This window comes from Osmerus eperlanus, chromosome 28 (genome assembly GCF_963692335.1).
Source record: "Osmerus eperlanus chromosome 28, fOsmEpe2.1, whole genome shotgun sequence".
NCBI classification, from domain to species: Eukaryota; Metazoa; Chordata; class Actinopteri; order Osmeriformes; family Osmeridae; genus Osmerus; species Osmerus eperlanus.
Window position 1 is genome coordinate 3,959,942 of NC_085045.1, and position 21,010 is coordinate 3,980,951.

General features: G+C 47.0%; 2 protein-coding genes across 3 annotated transcripts; both read left to right on the forward strand.

Moving 5' to 3' along the window:
- The first annotated feature begins 90 nt into the window (after nt 1-90).
- Nucleotides 91-14,126, forward strand: specc1la (sperm antigen with calponin homology and coiled-coil domains 1-like a). 2 transcript variants are annotated; one of them, XM_062454980.1, is made up of 16 exons: nt 91-350; nt 3,535-3,700; nt 3,841-3,973; nt 4,064-5,688; nt 5,944-6,151; nt 6,557-6,630; nt 7,091-7,266; nt 7,405-7,568; nt 7,743-7,876; nt 8,874-8,964; nt 9,772-9,861; nt 10,081-10,225; nt 10,336-10,438; nt 11,388-11,504; nt 11,613-11,672; nt 11,822-14,126. In XM_062454980.1, the coding sequence occupies exons 2-16, from the start codon at nt 3,572-3,574 to the stop codon at nt 11,909-11,911; spliced, it is 3,339 nt and encodes a 1,112-aa protein (XP_062310964.1). In that variant the 5' UTR covers nt 91-350; nt 3,535-3,571; the 3' UTR covers nt 11,912-14,126. The 2 variants fall into 2 exon arrangements, with proteins under 2 accessions (XP_062310964.1, XP_062310963.1); XM_062454979.1 differs by having other exon boundaries at nt 92-350; nt 7,405-7,586.
- Nucleotides 14,127-14,988: 862 nt separating this feature from the next.
- On the forward strand, nt 14,989-20,385 carry adora2aa (adenosine A2a receptor a). The gene is made up of 3 exons (XM_062454818.1): nt 14,989-15,176; nt 17,128-17,833; nt 18,740-20,385. Exons 2-3 carry the CDS (start codon nt 17,499-17,501, stop codon nt 19,746-19,748), a joined length of 1,344 nt encoding a protein of 447 aa, XP_062310802.1. The 5' UTR covers nt 14,989-15,176; nt 17,128-17,498; the 3' UTR covers nt 19,749-20,385.
- Nucleotides 20,386-21,010: the final 625 nt, after the last annotated feature.

A 21,010-nucleotide genomic window follows, 5' to 3' on the forward strand; every position in this document is an offset into this window, starting at 1 on the left:
AGTTCCATATGGCATCATCTTCAATAATGTAAAAAAAATTAAAGGACTCTCCAAAAGTCAACTGTCAAACTTGTCAGATACAGGAAAAAAAGGTGGTTCTTGTGGGTGTAAAATACATCTATAATTACTATTCTAGTCTAGACAAGGTAGGTAGCCTACGTCTAGGAGTAAGACCGAGGCGAGGCATGAATTTGAGTTGCACTGGATGGATGCTGAACGGGAAGGGAGTATGGAATGGGAATGCCGAGAATCATTGAACTAACTTTAGCTACCGGCTACAAAGGCAAACTGTCAACTGAAACTATATACCCTGGCTAGTCATCAAGAGGGACCATATAGAAGAACTCAAGGTATGAGAATATTCGTGAAATATGAATTTGTAGCAAAGGAATTGTCAGATACGACCCGAGTGGGCTGATTAGCTAGCTCGCTAACGATGCTACGCATTGACAGTACAGTAGTAGCTAGCTAGGCTACTAGGCTAGCACTACTAGCTAGCTAACGTTTAAGTGAGTCCAGCATGAGTGAAACCCTTAACCTACCAAGCTAGGCAGATCAATTATACCTCTGAATTACATGAAAATGTATGTCTACACGTTTGGTTACGATAGGGATGGTTTACAAGCCGGCTAGTTGGGTACTATAGCCCTATCGCTGCAGCTAACCCCTCGATAGCTACCCACCCTACATTGTCAGTCGTTCTGTTACTGGTAGTTAAACCATTGTTAGGACTACTAGGCTAGTAGTAATACTACTCATCAGTTGCAGTGCCTACTCAGGCTAGATATTAGCAGGTTATGAATCAGGCGTTTCAGTCTTGTTGGTATTTCGTCCATAAAACCAACAGTTTATATTTTGCATTGTCCATAAGAAATTATGCCAAGATGAGTCTGTGAAATAGATAGAGCTATCACTATCTAAACTTTACAAACAAAAAGTAACATTAATCCCTTCCTTCTAGCATTCGCTACAAGTTACTTTTAGCCTTCTAACATGTCGTGAGCTAAATGTTTGAAAATCGATTTTAAATGTTGATTAGTTTGACCCTCTGTTTCTTAAACAAACACACAAGTACACACGCTGTCTAAAACACGTGAGTAGGCATGTAAATGTACTGAAGTTGAGTCTGTATGTCTTTCTTGAGTTTATATTAACTGCAGGCTCTATTTTCTGAAATTGACTAACTCTACTGGAACAATATTTTTACAGAATGTCCTTCCAATTCACTGTCCAGAGAATGTGACTTATGCAATAGTAATTACTCTTCCTTGTCTCTCCCTCCCCAGCCTACATTTGGAAAATGCTTCATACTGCTTTACTCAAAAATCTCAAGCTCTTGGAAACAAAACATTAGAAACCAAAGGTTAATAACGACAGTAAATATAAGCTTGTTTTTGTCTAAATTGTTTATCAGCTATTAATTTTAGGATTTCATGATGGCTTGGAGAGTTCCATGTTAGGGCATGTTCTACGGCTGGAAGGGATATTTTCGACTCCAGTTCAGAGGTTACACTGTCTGCTCTTTCTCACTCACTGATGCCTTGTCATGCTTCACCCCTGTGAGCTTCTTATTCAAGGGGTATGCCACAGGAAACTGGTGTTATGAAAAGGAACTGACTCCCCGCAGTCAAAGCACACTGAATAAGGAAGAGGAGGAACAGGGAGGGGGCTTGTTGTAGAATGAGAGAGAAGGGCTGAAATGTTCACTGTTTACGTCTCCCCTACCTCTCTTTCTCCTGTCTTTGTCTCATTCACAGCAAGGCACTCAGGGGGCTGTCTTGCAGGTGAGTCTGGGATCAGATCCAAGGGACTTTTGCAGTTCTTGGAATTGCTGCGATCAAATGGCACCTTTTAGATTTGGAAGATGCATGGTGTTGGTTTTGTGATCTGATGTGTTCTGTAGAGAACAGGGCGAATAGACTGAAAAGTTAAGCGTGTCCAGCCTTATCAACACAAATGGCCCCTACCTTCCTCTCTCATTCAAAGCCCTTCCTAAAAAAAGGGCTGCCACCTTGGTTAGATGTGTTTTTGGATGCTTTGAACCAGAATTTGAACCAGTGCTCTGAAAGCAGTAGTGCTCATGTCAGCATGGGACAGTGTTTGGCAACACACCATGCACATTCTAAACAGAGGAGAGTGGGATGAGGGCCCCCCACAAACACACACACACACACACACTGGTGGTCGTTTTTTTTGCAATGTGTTATCATTGCTTGCTCTGCACTTTACCATTTAGTCAAGTTACACGATGCAGTCTCTGTCTACATCTCAGGCTGTTGGGGAATGTGTACACTTAGCATATTTCTATGGGGGGTCTGAATAAACAGGCACCTCCCCACCACAGGAACTGCCAGGCTACAGCACAGCATAGCCTAGGCATCTGAGAGACATTAGCCAGTATAGCCACATTCTCTTCTCACAAGCTGAGCCCCTCAACTGCTTACGTGAGCTTTAAGTAGACAAGGGGGAGCTGTTAAACAATCTCTGGAAACATCTCATAATTCCAGTCCAAGTATGGTTTCCCCCCCAGTTCCAGAAGCGTTAACCCGATAGAATCTTTAGGGTTTGTTTTTTTTGCTCCTCTTTTTAACGAAGCATGGCTTGGTCTTAATTCTAATGAGCACTCACAGCTGTCAATACAGTGTTTTATAAAGACGCTGAATGCCGAGCAGCTAGCAGCAGGGTAAGTTTCTTCCTCTGACTCTTAGGGAGTCAGGTGGCTGAGCGGTGAGGGAATCGGGCTAGTAATCCGAAGGTTGCCTGTTCGATTCCCGGTCATGCCAACTGACGTTGTGTCCTTGGGCAAGGCACTTCACCCTACTTGCCTCGGGGGAATGTCCCTGTACTTACTGTAAGTCGCTCTGGATAAGAGCGTCTGCTAAATGACTAAATGTAAATGTAGGGGCAGAATAGGCAGCACTAATATCACTCAGCTGAGTGATATTACTCATACGTCAGCCCCTCCCCATCTCAAGCACTGCTTTAGAATTTGAACTGAGAACTGTGAGCCACCACCTGACAAAAAGTGCTAAACACCTAAGGTAATGAGTCTTAGTCTGCAGTTTGGCAGTCCATTTGGTCCATATCAGAAATCCTTAGGCATCTTGCAAGCATTTTTAAACAAGCTGCTGTATTCGTTTCCCTGACTTGAACCAAAGCAACATTTTGTTAAAAGCACTTCACCTCCCATTGACTTTTTTTCCTTTCTTGGCCCCATCGTTACATCAGGTTGAGTCCAGACCTGAGTCAAGCACATGAGCTGATAAACACATTTTTCCTATCCCTGTCAGGGTGTGGAGTTTTGAGCAGAGTGAAGCCCCAGTTCATAGCTGGATCATGAATGACCTCTAGTGGAGGTCGACAGCTTTCCAGGTACACTCAGGCAGATACGGCACTCCTGGTTTCCTAGACTTCAGCAGCCGAGGATCCCGTCATGTTTTTATAGGGTTACGAAAATGGAAAGAATCCCTTTAACGGAAAGTTGAAGGTAGTCTTCAGTGCTCTGACACGTGTACCATTCCTCTCTCTGCGCAGACTGAGCTGTAAATGTATCGGCAGCCGAGAGCCCAGCATGAAGAGGACAGGCCGGCCGGTGGCGAGTAAGGCTCCGAGTGGCGAGCGAGGGAAGTCCGAGGGCGTGGCAACAGGAGCCTCCGCCAAGGCTACTGCCAAGACCACCTCAGCGCCACCGCTTTCTAAGGTTCACCTCACGTTTGAGTCAAAACACCTCCCCCCACCCCCCCCTGTAACTCATTTCCTGTTTTGGTTTTCTATGCATTATGGGCTGTATTGAGTCCATGGATTATGACACAGAGGGGAATTTGTGTTTGTTTTTTTAAGGTGAAAAGCAATGACGATCTGCTAGCAGCGATGGCTGGGGGCGCTCCAGCACCTAGCAGCACGGTCATCAAGAGCAAGCGGACAGCATCCACCGGAACCAGTGCCGGTAACTCAGAGAAACAAAAAACTTCAGGTACTTCTTTTCATTCATATTTTTGCATTATATTCCAAGTCATAGTCATGCTATTGTTTATGACACAGTATGTTTTGTTTCTCCCACCAGGAGCCTCAAATAAGCGTGCAACGTCCTCAGTGTCTAAGGAGTCGGCCACATCCCGGGAGCGTCTACGGACTTCAAGAACCTCGGCCAGTAAGAAGCAGTCAGCGTCCGGGGCGGGGCAGGGGGATGCTGCGCAGGGGAAGCGTTCCCGCGGCCATGCGCCGCCTGAGTTGGAAGGCCGCATGAACAAGTCTAAATCCGACAGCCAGATCAGTGACAAGGTGGCCCTGGAGGCCCAGGTGACGGACCTGCTGGGCCTGGCCAAGAGCAAAGACGTGGAGATCCTGCACCTGCGTAGCGAGCTGAGGGACATGCGTGCCCAGTTGGGTCTAGGACTGGAGGAGACAACCCCCGAAGAAGGCCCGGGCGAGGAGGAGAAGCCCCAGGGCTCTGCCATCACGGCGGCAGATGTAGAGTCCACCCTGCTCCTCCTGCAGGAGCAGAACCAGGCCATCCGCGAGGAGCTCAACCTGCTGAAGAGCGAGAACCGCATGCTGAAGGACCGCCTCAACGCCCTGGGCTTCTCCCTGGAGCAGAGGCTGGACGGCTCTGATAAGCTCTTCAGCTACCCCTCCCTGAGCCCAGATCTGGCGGCGGGCAGCGGGCACAGCGACGGCGGGGGAACAGGGACGCTCGCCTCCTCCGTGGAGGGCTCTGCTCCGGGCTCCCTGGAAGACCTGCTGACCGGCCACCAGCACGGCGGCTCGGCGGACAACCTGGACAGCGAGTCCAGCGAGGTCTACCAGGCGGTGACCTCCAGCGACGACGCCCTGGACGCCCCCTCCGGGGCCTCCTCCTCTTCCGAGTCGGAGGGCGCGCCCGGCCGGGAACGCTCGCGGCGGGGCGGCGGTGGCGATGAGGTGTCAGTGGCCTGCCTGACGGAGCGCATACACCAGATGGAGGAGAACCAGCACAGCACCGCCGAGGAGCTCCAGGCCACGCTCCAGGAGCTGGCCGACCTGCAGCAGATCACCCAGGAGCTGAACGGGGAGAACGAGCGCCTGGGCGAAGAGAAGGTCCTCCTCATGGACTCCCTGTGCCAGCAGAGCGACAAACTGGAGCACTACGGCCGGCAGATCGAGTACTTCCGCTCGCTGCTCGACGAGCACCACCTGGCCTACGCCCTGGAGGAGGACATCAAGAGCGGCCGCTACATGGAGCTGGAGCAGCGCTACGTGGACCTGGCGGAGAACGCCCGCTTCGAGCGGGAGCAGCTACTGGGCGTGCAGCAGCACCTGAGCAACACGCTCAAGATGGCGGAGCAGGACAACGCCGAGGCCCAGGAGGTGATCGGCGCCCTGAAGGAGAGGAACCACCACATGGAGCGCATCATGGAGTCGGAGCGGCAGGACCGCAAGGCCATGGTGGGCGCCCTGGAGGAGTACAAGGCGGCGGTGAACTGCGACCAGGTGGAGCTCAACCGCTGCCGGGCCCAGCTGGACCAGGAGAGGCAGAAGGTGGCGGAGCTGTACTCGGTCCACAACCAGGGGGACAAGAACGACATCTGCCAGCTTCTGGAGGGCGTGAGGTTGGACAAGGAGCAAGCGGAGGGCAGGGCCGCCAAGCTGCAGGAGGACCTGGGCCACGCCCGCACCGACGTCACCAGGCTGCAGGACACCCTCAACAAGGTCGGTCAAACTGCAAACCAGACAGACATGAGTTGCTTCCAGTGTTTTTTGGGGGGGATCTACAAGCAGCGTTCCACAGATTTCAAAACGAAGCCCACATCTAATCGCAGAACACATACCATACATTCTCGCAGTCACGTAAATTAATTTTTCCCCACCGCGGATACGGAATGAGAATCCATTGAGGGGCCTCATTAGTTAACCAGCGGTGATGGATTCTCCCCCCCCCCCCTCTTTCTTCCGGTGTGCTTGCAGCTGGACGGAGAGTACCGAGCCTTCCAGGAACAGGTGCAGATGCAGATGGCCGAGCACAAGCGGGGCCTGGAGAAGCAGCGCGGCGACCTGCAGGAGAAGGAGACGGAGGTGTCCGACATGAAGGAGACCATCTTCGAGCTGGAGGACGAGGTGGAGCAGCACCGAGCCGTCAAGCTCCACGACAACCTCATCATCACCGACCTGGAGAGTGAGTGGGATTGGCATTTTGAATCCAGTGCTGCAGTCTTCACTTCTGGCCACAGGGTGGCGGTCTAGAGTTTTCTATGCCTAATGTGCCCACACATGGGAAATTGGAAAAAGTGTTTGTTTACATGTCTTAAGTCAATTCGTTTTGTTAAATAGCATGACTCTTCCTTTTAATACCCCATTTAGCCTAGTTTCAGGGAAATCACCATGAACTCCAGTGGAGGTTATCACAATTAAACAATAACAATGTCCTGTTTCCTAACCCCCTGCTACAGCGGTCCCTGTCTCTATCATGCCTGGGTTTGTTTTAAGGGAGATCTTCTCACTGTCTTCCTGTGCTGTGTGTGAATTTATCCTGCGGCCCGTTCACATGAACTCAGCTGTGCGAGTGTGTTTCCTTCTCTAGACTCTGTTAAGAAGCTGCAGGACCAGAGACATGACATGGAGCGGGAGATTAAGATTCTCCACAGGAGACTGAGGGTGAGGGCTCCAGAACAGAACACAGACCCATCAGAGGGGCTCCAGAACAGAACACAGACCCATCAGAGGGCTCCAGAACAGAACACAGACCCATCAGAGGGGCTCCAGAACAGAACACAGACCCATCAGAGGGGCTCCAGAACAGAACACAGACCCCTCTGAGGGCTCCAGAACAGAACACAGACCCATCAGAGGGGCTCCAGAACAGAACACAGACCCATCAGAGGGCTCCAGAACAGAACACAGACCCCTCTGAGGGCTCCAGAACAGAACACAGACCCATCCGAGGGCCACGTCACTGCCCACATTAAACACCACACTATGGTCTGGTCCTGTTAGGGACCGCCATTTACCCATAGAATTTAGAACCCCTTTTGGATTTTTTTTCATATGCTTCTACTGTACCTCAGAAATGTGTTTCAACATTTACCTACATGTAAGTGTGTGTGTGTGTGTTCAGGAGGAGTCAGCTGAGTGGCGTCAGTTCCAGGCCGATCTCCAGACGGCCGTTGTCATCGCTAATGACATCAAGTCGGAAGCCCAGGAGGAGATCGGGGACCTGCGGCGCCGGCTGCACGAGGCCCAGGAGAAGAACGAGAAGCTGGCCAAGGAGTTGGACGAGGTCAAGAACCGCAAGTAAGGCTCCACTCGTCATCCATTGTCTCACGCGTTTCACTCGATCCAAAACCAAGCGGCTTGTGGTGGGATCTGCCAATGCATGTTTGCAGCTGTGTTCATACGAGTGTGTGTACTGATCCTGTGGGTGTACCCCAGACAGGATGAGGAGAGGGGCCGGGTGTATAACTACATGAACGCCGTGGAGAGAGACCTAGCCGCCTTGAGGCAGGGCATGGGCCTGAGCCGCCGCTCGTCCACCTCCTCCGAGCCCTCGCCCACCGTCAAGACCCTCATCAAGAGCTTCGACAATGCCTCACAAGGTACCCCCCAGTACGAGTGTAAGATATGACCCCCCTCTTCTCACCTTAACACATTCGATGGGTAAACGGAGGGTCGAATCGACCCAGTCGGTATCACCTCTGGGGAAAACGGGAGCGTTTATCGATTTTTGGGGGGGCGTCTTCGCTCATCTCTGGTCTTGCGCTCCACTGCAGGTCCGGTGGCGGCTGCTGCTGCTGTAGCTGCTGTTGCCGCTGCCCCCGCGCCCCCTGCTGCCCCCCTCCCGCGCACCCCGCTCAGCCCCAGCCCTCTGAAGACCACCCCCGCCGCTGCCGTCTCTCCCATACAGGTACGGCGTCAGGAGGCCTGATTATAGATAGAAACATTTATTTCTATATACGACATCTGCGTCGATGTATTTATTTCTTCATAAATAATGTGTTGACTCGTTCTCCCAAACTACTGATGTGGTGCCAGGAATCTGGTGTTGTTTTTTCTGGTGTTGTCACTTGGGCGGCAGTGCAGGGGTTAAAGTGAACACACTTCCTGTTCTCACCATATCCCTGTGTTTATATATCTCCAGTGTTCCACAGATAGCTCTTCCTCCTTTGGCGCTTGCAGTTTGTCACAGTTGACAGCCACTTGCCTGGTCACGTTCTGCACATTCGCTGGAAAAATGTTTGTCATTCTTCACAGTCACTACAGATTCATGAATATTCTCAGAGAAAATACGTCCTGTATTTAGATACGTTCTCTCGCACCAAATTCAGTTCCACACTTCGCTACACTTTTTGGGAGGAAACTTCACAGCTCGAGGATCCTTGCATATCAGTATCATTTAAAATGAAAGATTCATTAGTCTTTTCATGACCACATACAGTCTGTAGTTACTAAAAAAATATATTAGTTGTCCCTGGGGGATAGTTCTGGTGCAAATATAAAAAAAACAGAGAAGCACACTGTTCAGACATGCGACCACCAGAACCTTAACCAATAGCAGACATCGTTTTCTAAGTGCAATGAGTAAAAAAAGTACAGATAGTCAATAGTATTGCAAAGTTCCACTAAAAGAGGTAGACGGCAGCTATTGCATGTTTGTATGTTTGATATGAAGTCTCCATGTTGGGAATCCTGTCTTAACAGCTGAAGGGACCGGAGTCCAGTAGATACATACAGTTTTCATCAAATCTTCAGTCCTGCTTTTAAGTCCTTATTTTTCTCACCCCTCTATGACCTGCATGAGAACACCCTGCCGTCTGAACCGCTTCCTGTCTGAAAACACCTGCTACTGGAGAGTGTGTGTGTGTGTGTGTGTTTTTAATCTAGCCTGGGATGGTCTTTTACAGAGGCATTCCATCAGCGGCTCCATCTCTGCTCCGAAGCCCCTCTCCTGTCTGAGTGATAAAAGGCCGAGCTACACAGACATCAGCATGCCAGGTGAGGCCGCAGTAAACCTTCAGTCTCATCTCCGGGAGAAGAAGAAAAAAAATGGCTCCAAAAATAGACATGGTTTGAATCAGACTCCATTCCCCCCCCCCTGCGGTCTGTGCCTTGGACAGCACAGACCGCAGGCTTCTGTTGATGAGGTCTTCTCGGGCCGTTTTAGAAGCTGTATTGCTGTGTCCAAGGCATTGGCCGTTTGTTGGGGTGGGGGGGCAGTGTGACCTCTGGAGGGGGTGTGGACTCAGCGAGGTGTTGACCCTGATTGGAGTTGTCACGGGTAACAAAGCACTGGGGAGAGCTGCAGGCCTGCAGTGGGAGAACTCTCATCATTAGTGAGACGGTTAAAAATGTGTTATTGAACACGTTTGGGGTATTTTACCATCATTCCTCTTCCCGATTGAATTTGGGATGTAAATATCCATATTGCTCTCCATGCAGTACAGCACACAGTGATAAAGTGTAGAGCTCAAAAAATAAAAAAACATAACAAATTATAATCATAAATAGATATATCATGCTTGTTCAAAACCTTGGTCATTGAAATCAATTTGCACGTGTCCCCTTATGCATACGAGCTTACTGTGAACGTGCTGTTTTGGCCATAGCCTCTAATGTTTTCAGTGTATTGTGATGGATTGTCCTCCTTAATGGGAAACAAACCCTCGGTGGTGCTTCCTTCACAGTGGGGTTTGGAATGGTGCTTAACCCCCTTAAATAGAATCTCTCCTTGAGAAGCATTTGCAGTCGTCAAGCAGTTTTTCTTAGCAACGTTTTGTTTTCTCGTGTGCCTTCTCTTCACAGCGGAGCATCTCCTCCGGGGCTCCTCTGCCAGCCGCTCTCCTTCTGCTCTCCAGAGGGTCTCCAACATGGACGCCTCCAAGGCCATGTCAGGTCAGACATGAGGTCCCGCTATCAACCATGACACTAGCTGATGTCATTTCCCCTGAAACTAAAGGAAGCAGCCAGCCATACGCACACATTCCATACTCCCCGAGCGTTCAGCGCAGTAAACTTGACTCGGTTCGCTTTATTGATCCTGAAGGGAAATTCCAAGAATTCTGCTTTGGGTTAGTCTAACTGTGGACATGTGTCGTGCTGTGCTGTGCCCAGTGTCCCGCAGGAGCAGCGAGGAGATGAAGAGGGAGCTCTCGGCCTCCGACGGGGGCCCCTCGTCGTCCTCTCTGATGGCCATGGCCTCGGCCTCCACCTCCTCCCCCACGGCCTCCGTGACCCCCACCGCACGCGGCCGCCTCCGGTACGAACGCACCCCCGCTCACCCCCTTTCACACTTCCTGACACCTGAACGGTAACGGGCCGTGGAGGTCAAACGCTCAAACACGGCTCCTGCCTGATATGTGTGTCCAGGGAGGAGAGGAAGGACCCCCTGGCTGCCCTGGCCAGGGAGTATGGAGGCTCCAAGAGGAACGCTCTCCTCAAGTGGTGCCAGAAGAAGACCGAGGGTTACCAGGTACGTTCACGCGCTCGCTCACGTGTTTGGGAGTCTGCTCTGGTCCAACTGCTCTGTCTCTACCTCCTTCTCATTCTCTGTCAGACCACCATCATCATCATCATAAACCATAATAGATGTTGTCATGAGAACCGCTGCGTTTGGTCTTCATAGGAGTGGCTCTCCATCCCCCACAGCATCACTGTAGACAAACACCGGACGTCTTGTCCTCGGAGGGCCATTAACATGGGCCGATGATCCTGGCTCTAATGAATAGATCTTTACTTATTAGATTGCCTATTATCAACACGTTCTGCCGTCACGGTCTCGAGGTGGTCCCTTTTATTGTTTGTTTGCAACTGTAGGGAGTGAATGGTCGCCACGGTAGCCAGTTTATGGTGGGCATCTCCAGGAAGTGCGCCAAATTTGGCACGTCCTGCTAACGGAGACCTGTGTCTGGTAGGAGGTGATGACGTCCAGGACATATGGATTCACACTGTAGCGTGAACCGATGACCTGTCGAACCAGCTGGGACAAGTTAGACATGTTGTTTAGAGGGAGTTACTGTAGAACAGTATTTCTAAGGGAAGCCTGCCAGGAAATAAAAAATAAATAAAAAGGAGAATTTGTAGTGCTTCCAGATGCTTCATTTCCTTATTAATTGATTGATGAATCAATAAGGGCAATCACCTCTCACTTGATCCACACGTCTCTTGATAGAGGAACTAGGTCATTCGGATAAGCTGTTTGCTCAGGGGGAGAAACAAACCCGACAAAATAAGACCTTGGTTCCATGCTTGCATGTACAAACATGTCCGCACAGCTTATTCTGCATCGCTGACGTCTTAAACAGTTTTGTGATTTTTACGTGTGCTCTAGTTGCACGCCACTTTGGCACACAAGCACCTGCTGAACGAACACAATGTCAACGTGCATCTCCTGTGAACTCATCGCGATCGATCTCTTTCAGAACATCGACATAACGAACTTCAGCAGCAGCTGGAACGACGGCCTTGCCTTCTGTGCTTTGCTGCACACCTACCTACCCGCCCACATCCCCTACCAGGAGCTCGGCAGCCAGGACAAGGCAAGCACGGATGATTTAGGCCCGTTTTACGACCACGTTATACTGCTCTGTTCTTATGGCCCTCTGTACAGTGTGTCTGAATATGTGCTTTCTTTCACGTGTCCGCAGAGGCGGAACTTCACTTTAGCCTTCCAGGCTGCGGAGAGTGTTGGCATCAAGTCTTCTCTGGTAAGGATGAGAAGAGTAGCGAGAAACCACCCCTTTTGGAAGGAAACGATATGTATTATGTTGTGAAACTCGTCAATACATGCATGCTTCTACATTCAGAAGGTACTAGAGTTTTAGCGAGCCATGGCTAAATGTCTCTCCTATTTCAGGACATCAATGAGATGGTCCACACGGAGCGACCTGATTGGCAGAGTGTCATGACCTACGTCACAGCCATCTACAAGTACTTTGAGACCTGAGGGGCAACCTGAACCACCACGCAGGCAAGCCATCACCTCGACCCCAGCATGTCATTCAGAAACCTCAGCTCTGCGGGGCGTTCTCGGCCCCGACCCCCCCAGCTACGTTCCACGTCTTCCGCGCTTGTCTTAATGCCCCTCCTCAGCGCGGAGGAGAAGCCTCTCGGGAATCGCTGAACTAGTTCTCTATCCGGAGCGTGGGGTGGGAGCTGTGTTCATGGGAACATTCTAGATCTTTAGAGGGACGGAATCTTCGCCCGAGGGCTCTTGAAGACCTCTTTCAGGGTTTGTGCTGAACGGAGAGCCGTGGTTCTCCAGCTCCAGGGCCACCCTGCAGTCACCCCCACTCTCAGTGCCTTCCTACCCTGCTTCCTCTTATCCAACCCAGGCTTCGTCCCACATGTGTCAGCCAAGCTGCTTTTCTACGCTTATCTGATTACTATGTGTGATCTGCTTTAGTATGGGGACCAGAAACATAAAAGGATATTTTATTTTTGAACTTTTCCTGACCCATGAGAGTTCCGTCAGCGAAATGTGCCTTTGATGGCAGAAGTGCCTGTCCGGATAGCCTTTCTGGAGTTTGGTTTGTAAACACCGTGAGCTTGTACTATAAATTGTAAAGGGATCCATTTATCAGGAACATTAACATCTTTTACACTCAAGTTGTAGTTCTTAGGAAGTGGACTCTACCTCTAAAAGGAGAAGGAGTGTCCTTACACTACAATATGGGATTGCCTTTAATTTCCCCCCACTTTCTCCTAAATTCCATAGAATTGTGTGGGCCTGTCATCTTGTGCTCAGTAATGTGTAGTTTGATGTTTTGAATATTTTATTTGCTCCACAACCAAGTCATTGAAAGAAAGTGTAACAACTTTAAAACAGTTGCAAATGACAACAGTTAGTTGTACATATCAGATTAACTCATATTTGTCAGATTTCATTTATGATATATTATCATCTATCACCTTAGTTTAATAATTTCCTGTTCAAATAAATATATGCAGAGCACGCCAATTTATGTTTACATTAAACCACCAAGAGTTATGTTTAAATAAAGGATTAGAAGAGGCAGACAATTCTTATTCATTAGTGTGACTTCTATAATCCAATATAGGAAGTTTATTAGTTTTATCATGACATGTGAAATTACTACAATACTGTTGCACTGATGTCTTTCATAAAATAATTACCTTTGTACGCCACAGACACACTTGCAAATGTCGTCATGCAGATGTGGTATTTGCCTTTTTTCGCATGTGATGATAAAAACCTTGGAATGTCAACACTATTTAAAAGCACATTCACTCTTGACTCCTTGCCAAGCCACCTCACCACCATCTGCTTAAATTCAAACTGATTTTAGCACCAAGACAAAGCACAGTTAATGGGTAAAATGATCATTTACGTGATTGTATGGATATTTAAATGTGTTTCTCAAGATCATTTAACCATGTGTTGCACAGAATTCTCTCAACTACAACAACAACAATAAGGATGACGAATGAATTTATTTTTTGGGTTTGCATTGACCTACCACAACTGTCCTTAAAAAATTTAATTCAACGTTCCTATCAGCTATAAGGTTATGTGAAGTATCCCTGCCATAAAGAGGGGAATGTCTCTTGATCAAGCTCCAGTGGACATTGCGTTCCAGAAGGCTCACATGAAGTGATTTATTAGCACTGAGCCCAAGCCTGCTATTGTACTATGGACAGAGTTAGCAAAGCCAAGATGATCCAGTAAGAAGTTAATTTAATGTTGACATGAAGCCACTACCCAGGGAAATATCACAACGTCTGTATGTACCACTGCCTGAGTAACATCACATCTGCATCTTGCCTTCTCTTTAGTTTATTGCTGTGCTGTTTGACAACAGTTATGACGTGAAAGCTAAAAGGAAAAACGTTATTGTACGGGTCCACTACATTTATATTCTGTTTACTTGAAACATTGAGCCTGTTTCTTTATTTTATTATTACCAGACATTTATCTTTTGCTTGTTACTTTATTCATGTTATACTTTAACAGTTGGATACAGAATGAAAGAATTCGAATTAGCTTTTCTTATTTCTGTTTCAAAGAAATGATTGCGACCACGTGAAGGGCTAAAAGTCTTGTAAAGCACATTATGATAATCAGTTAATGTAAAGACCCAACCGATTGTATTTATAATGCTTTATTTTTCTTCACTTATAAATAATAATGGATTGAAAAACGCTTTTGGTCTTCTTTTATGTTGCATTTCTGACAAGTATTATTTTATTAATAATGTCCCCCCTTACAAGTTGACTGGAGAAAATCGCATGATCTAAACATTCACATTCACAATTTAAACATTCAAACAAGAATGTATGTTGTACACATGATTCAGATACATTCTAATTACAGCATCAGGATCATAAGAGTTACCAAATAAAATAGTGATCAACTGTTGATGAATAGTGTATTTCATTAAAGTACAAGAGCTGTTGAAATTTGGCACACAGCAGTCTTTGTTCAAGTAATGAATGAAATCGATGTCCTTAGGTAGGATCAGAGCCATAGCAAGAATCTTTCTCGCTCTGGCTCTGGATAGGCTATAGAGGAAATTCCTAGATTATTCAGGGTAAATCTGTTCAGCAGTTTGGTAATCATTGACCTTTGTCGTACAGAGCTCAGAATGTTTCACATATAATTCACAAGAACATGAGATAGGTTTCAAGAGAACCATACACACACTTTTAGTTGCACCTTGCAAATCACTACACGTCAGTCTGCTCTAGGGCCATATCCATCATCCAGTCTGAGCAACTGCGCAGTTCTGTGTGTATAACGCGCAGCATTTTGGACACGACTGGAAAAGTGTAAGAATTAAGTTTTCAGTAAGGCTAGTTTACTCTGGAAGAAGTGTAGAGTCCAGACTGCAGTTACCATTCAGAGAATTGTTCTCAAAGTTATTTTTTAAACTACATTAAAACTAATTGGCTTGCCATTGAAAATTTAGAAACGATTTCATATTCCGTAATACGACGAGAAAAGTTATTATTTCTTGGTTTTAGACCTCCCTCCCAATATTTCACATAGCTATAATAAAAGATTTACAGCCTACTTTAGCTGCTTTTGATCGGACTGTTTATCTTGCTGGCTGAGTCACGTGTAGGCTGATCCACAAGTGATCTGGGTCCAGTTGGAAATGCATCAGTTGGTTGTAACGAAAAGGTGGAGTAGGACAACTAAGATAGAGCATAAATGTATTGATGACAAACTCGTTTGATATTTCAATAAGGTACGTTTTTGTTTTATTTTGTATTAATATATTTCCATATTAGTTTATGTTTGAAATAATAACATAATATGTTGTCGAGAGAAAATGTGGCCACGGCATTAAATCACAGTTAAGATCAAGAACATTTCGTTTAAAGAGCCACTAGCTGATACGGTATTACATTATACTCGAATAGTAAAAACAAACAAACAAACGTTTGGGATTTATCCATGTCTATTAGCGTTGATAGAAAACATATGTACCCCATGATGAAGAGTAACTATTATTTTTTCAATATGTTCTGGTGTAAATGTTCATGATGTTTCTTTTGATTGAATTAATTTAAAGTTGAGCTAATTAAACAAATATGTGATTCGGGAAAGTTTCATGTTTATTATAGCCTAACTGTAGAATTAGATGTCAAATGATTTAGGTGCCTTGTCTGAGCAACGTCAAACTGGTTTTACACCTGCAAGCACAGTAGAGTCATATTGGCAAAGTTTACTTAGACATTTAGAGCTCTATAAAATGTTTCTTTGCCTTCTAGGAAATGCATTTAAATATTGTATTTAGGTGAATATATGACACACAATATGTTGAGCATGATTGTCCAAAATTCATGACACAACCTAGCCAGTAGGGCGCATTGTTGGGCATACTGAGACACTTGCATGTCCACTCTAGAGTTTGGATATTGAAAGGTTTAGTTGGCCTAGTTATTTTGGTGGTCTTTGACTGACTAATGTCATTTTAGTGACAGTCCCACCCTCATTTATTGTTATGCCAGAAGACTGCAAGAGGATTGTAATTTTGTGGCATTTTATTGTCCTACCCAGCAGGATTGGATCTCTTCGCTTAAATGATTAGGTTGTTGTGGGGTAAACAACCTTCTTGGAGGGGATTCAAAGAAAGAAAGGGTTTATTTGGATTGTTGTGTGGAGTTTAGAGAATGTTGGAGTTTAAAAAATCATCTTGATTTCATTACGTTAATTGATACTAAGTGAGAGAACAGTGTGAGGTCCAACCAACAGGGAAACGTTTCTGAGAGCCGAGGTTTTGGAGTTCCAAGAAGCACAGCTGCTCTCTGCTAGAAGCATGAGTTCCCTCCCCCCCCAAAAAAACCCTCATCATGTTGATTTTGTTGTGGAAGTTTTGTGTGGAAGTCACTAACTAGAATCAGTTCCAAGGAAAATATGTGTCAAACATGATCAGCTAATGGCACTAAATATGGACCTACAGTGTTAATTAGTTCAAATCAAGAATATTTGGCAACATATTTCACCATCATCCTGCTACATTTTTTCCCTTGTCTGTTTTCAAACAATGGTAGTTGATTCGATAACCTCATGTAAAAATAAAAAATAAAGTGTTTCTGAATAGACACAGGATTTTGCTCTCTTTATCAGGCAGACTTTGTGTAGCCTCGGGGGAACATATAGAACATTCCAGATAGTCCCTGTAGCATCCAAGCTGTTTCCTCTCGTCAATGGGATGTCACACCACTCTGAGCTCTGGGGTCCTGCTTTTTTTCGTCCCCCTGCCATCCTGGCACTGATTCTATTTCCTCTGGGCCCTGGTGTATTGCTGTGTTAGTGCTGAACTTAATGGGGGAGATTCAGATTAGCTGATATGTTATTGCATATAAATCATAGTGGCCACTGTGCTGATGTAATCAATAGTTGTCCAGATGAATTCGAAATGGTATGCAGATTTTCAGAATATACTGTAGATGCAATTAATTTGAAAATTTAACTATTAATTGAACTGCTTACAAAATAGAACTGGACTTGACCTATTTTTATTTAATTTGATGTCATAATCATGCATGACATGATGTAACTATTATGTAACTATATGTAACTATTCCCTCTTCTGGATGAACATTTTTGTTCGAATTTTGACGTTTTACTTCCTCAAAGTAGCAGGATGATGCTCATGTGATCTCTTCCTTGGCACTCTTTCAACTTTACAGAATCTCCATCGGAGGGGAAGGTCTTGAGGGGACAAGACCAGAGAGTAGACACATCCAGAGAAGGATGACACTCATGCTCTGTCTGCGGAATAGGTGGTTTGCCTCGAGTCTGGGCTGAAGCTGAACAGAATTTATCTGAACTGCATCTTAGTAGAGGATTGCGTACTGTGCGACTTGGAAGAATACTGTACAGTATTGTATTGGCTGTTGACTGGAGACCTTTGGTTTGTGAGGACACATCTGACTCTAGACCTTCACTGTGAGGAGACATTGAACCCCAGAGGGTGAGGTCACAGCTGCCAAGCTGCAGCAATGGACTTTGAGGAGAGGTATCCTCCCTCCTCCACAGTGACCTCCCTGCCCCTCTCATCATGCCGGACGATCCCTTTGTCGCCATCTACATCGTCCTGGAGTTGCTGATCGCCGTGTTGTCCGTGCTGGGCAACGTGCTGGTCTGCTGGGCTGTGTGTCTCAACAGCAACCTGCAGAGCATCACTAACTTCTTCGTGGTGTCCCTGGCAGTGGCGGACATCGCTGTGGGCGTGCTGGCCATCCCCTTCGCCATCCTCATCAGCACCGGGTTCTGCTCCAACTTCTACGGGTGTTTGTTTATCGCTTGCTTCGTGCTGGTGCTCACCCAGAGCTCCATCTTCAGCCTGTTGGCCATCGCCATAGACCGGTACATCGCCATCAAGATGCCCCTGAGGTGAGTTTACGATCGATGAACCCTGAGGGGTGCGACGATCCCAAACTCTCGGTTTCGTTGTTTGTTTTGAATCTTTGCTGATATACCTATATTTATTTGCGGGCGGGGTACCCAGATATAAAATGAAAGGTAAAAAGGGTGGTGATGAGTTTCGGTGTATTAACGGAGGCTCTCACTACGTATGAGTGAGAAACAAAGTATTGGCAGCGTGAGATTCCTATATCCGTAGTGGATACAGATATAGAGGCTCCCAGGAGGACATCTCACCCAGGAGCAGTAAATTGGGTTCCCCACTGCACAATAGTTTAAATAGACTGTGACCTTCTACATAACTGCCATAACTGTTGAGAAACAGTTGTTTATGTATAAGGTAATTTACACATTGTATGTTGTCTCATAGCTTGATGTGTATCAAATGCTCAGACATTCTTTACGGGCCCGTTTTTCACTATGGGTTGTTGTACATTACTGTCTCTATAGTATGAAACGTTTTTATTGCGTCCAAACAGTCTGTTGTGCCTCTCCCCTGAGATATTCTGAGAGGTTTCATTAATGTCTGTAGTTCTGCATCCATGAGGTGGGGGCTTGTTTTCTCAGAGTGAACCTTTTGAACTTTAACATCTAGAGAATGTGATAAAAACAGGCCAAATAACTCAGCTGCTCTCCCACACTGACGAACACATTCACTCAAAATAGACCTTCCTTCCCTCCTGACCTTATATTACTTTAACAAATTAAAATGAATAATGTTCTCTATCTCTCTTGCTTCACAATTTGTCCTTCAATTTCTGGGTAATTTCATCACCTAAGGGGATGAATATTTCTCCTTCCTACATTTCATATAAAAGCATTGTCCCTGTATGTGTCTTTCTGATTGGGTTCTCCATGGTTACCTTCCACCCACAGGTACAACAGCCTCGTGACTGGCCAGCGTGCCAAGGGCATCATTGCCATCTGCTGGGTCCTCTCCATCATCATTGGCCTGACTCCCATGATGGGCTGGAACAAGTTCACTGAGAACCTGAACAGTACCTGCCCACCCGGCCTGATGAAGTGCCTGTTTGAAGAGGTGGTTGTCATGGAATACATGGTCTACTTCAATTTCTTGGCCTGTGTCCTGGTGCCCCTGCTCCTCATGCTGGCAATCTACCTAGTCATCTTCATGGCAGCCCGACGCCAGCTGAAGCTTATCGAGCTGAAGGCTGTGCACGGAGAGAAGTCCCGTTCCACCCTCCAGAAGGAGGTCCAAGCGGCCAAGTCTCTGGCTATCATTGTGGGCCTGTTCGCCATTTGCTGGCTGCCTTTGCACCTCATCAACTGCTTCACCCTGTTCTGCCCCCAGTGTGCCCACGCACCCCTCTGGACCCTCTACGTGGCCATCATCCTCTCCCACGCCAACTCGGTCGTCAACCCCTTCATCTACGCCTACCGCATCCGGGAGTTCCGCCACACCTTCCGCAAGATCATCCGGCGCCACGTCCTGGGCCGCCGGGAACTGTTCGAGAGCAGCGGCAGCACGCGCACCTCCACCCACAACAGCATCAGCGACTCTGTGAGAGTCAAGGCCAACGGCATCAGCTTCGACCTCTTCACGGAGCACAGCAGCAGCAGCAGCTGTGAGAGCTCCTGCCGGTACTCCGCCCACTCGGGGGGCATCCTATCAGCGTCTCAGCCCCCTCCGTCAGCCGTCGCCCACCACAGTCCCCTGGTGGGTCCCCCTGCGCCCCAGCCCCTCAGACAGACACATGCTCACCCCACAGGGCCCCCGCTGCAGTGTGGAGAACAGCAACAGGGGCCCTTCGTGGGGACGGAAGTGGTGGAGGTGAAGGCCAGAGAGAGTTTCTCGTCTGCCCAGGTCAAGTCATCCTTCTGTAAACAAACACTCTGCTCCACCGAACTCACGGAGGTGTCCTGATAGGGAGATCAGCATTCACAAAGGTTTCCTGATCACACTGACCTGATGGTGTAGATTCAAACAGGCGGGCATCTTTGGCGTCTGTTAGGCGTGCAAGGGTTCTATGGAAATCTCTGGGCAGACTGGCATTCGAGCTGAGAAGTGACATTTGGTTGGTTACCTAAAAGACTTCATTCCACCTCATTGGTACCATCGTACTGTCTTGAATACCAACATTGGCTCCTTCGCAGTTGCAAAAAGGTTTATTTTTGAGGGCACAGACATTGGGGTTTAAGATTCTTTTTTACAGAAACTATATTTGTATTTATGGTTGAAGTCACACTGATGTGGTTTTGTTGCAGGACTCTCATTCTGTGACTCTTTGCTCATTTGATTTGATTTCTCACTTTTGCATGTGTGTCGCAGTTTGTATGTTTACCACAGCAGTACCAATATTTCTTTACCTCCGTTTATTTATCGGCCAAATATCATTGAGGGTACCTTGTCTTTTAGTCATTTTGAAACAGAATGAGGTGGAAATAGTAGTTTCCCACTGATTATTGTCCAATTCTCATGTTACTGCCAGAGTTCTTTGTATTCTCACGTGTTGGATGCAATGCAGTGCCTTTTGTTATATAATAAATCTTTGTTTGTCTGACTGTCATCTCTAGATGCATTTGTTTGCTTCTTCATGTTGCACTGTTTATGAATTGAATACACTACAGCTTTCAGAGCCATTAATCAGTATCCGCAGTTCGAGGGCTCGCCATGGCTTCCGTCCAGCAGGGGGAGGAGCTGTAGACAAAGGGAAGTGGGGTTCCATAGCTGGGGTGGTCCCTCTAAGGGCATGGGGGCAATACGGCCCTCATGTCTCGCACGCCAAACTCTATGGTCCTTTTTATTTTCACATCTTTTATTATAATCCCCTAGTGAATTCAGGTTACAGGGCACAGGGCAAAGTCTTTCAGCGTTTTCCCCAGGGGGTGTTTGGGGCTTTTTAAGGATGCACCAGGGACCTTCCGAGCCCTGGCCCAAAGCTCTGTGCACGACTAAATTATTTCAACACGTTTACTCAAAGCCAGGAGAATTGTTCTCTCGTTTGAGCAGACTTGCCATCATTATTTATTCTTTGACCGAGCCTTGATGCTTCTGAGGCCAGACCAGTCTTGATATAGGTTGAATCCTGGTCATGGTCACCATGTCAGTTATGGGCTAACAATAAAACCTCTATATCATCCCCCACAGTAGCTGAGCCAAGCTTCAGTGTTCAAGCAACAGTGAAG

Excerpts from the sequence above, each read along its gene's own strand:
- specc1la (XM_062454979.1), top strand. The coding sequence starts at position 3,572 with ATGAAGAGGACAGGCCGGCCGGTGGCGAGTAAGGCTCCGAGTGGCGAG. Across the intron at positions 7,587-7,742 it reads AGGTACCCCCCAGTACGAGT|GTCCGGTGGCGGCTGCTGCT; the intron begins GTAAGATATGAC and ends GCTCCACTGCAG. Across the intron at positions 11,673-11,821 it reads TTGGCATCAAGTCTTCTCTG|GACATCAATGAGATGGTCCA; the intron begins GTAAGGATGAGA and ends CTCCTATTTCAG.
- adora2aa (XM_062454818.1), top strand. The coding sequence starts at position 17,499 with ATGCCGGACGATCCCTTTGTCGCCATCTACATCGTCCTGGAGTTGCTG. Across the intron at positions 17,834-18,739 it reads GCCATCAAGATGCCCCTGAG|GTACAACAGCCTCGTGACTG; the intron begins GTGAGTTTACGA and ends TTCCACCCACAG.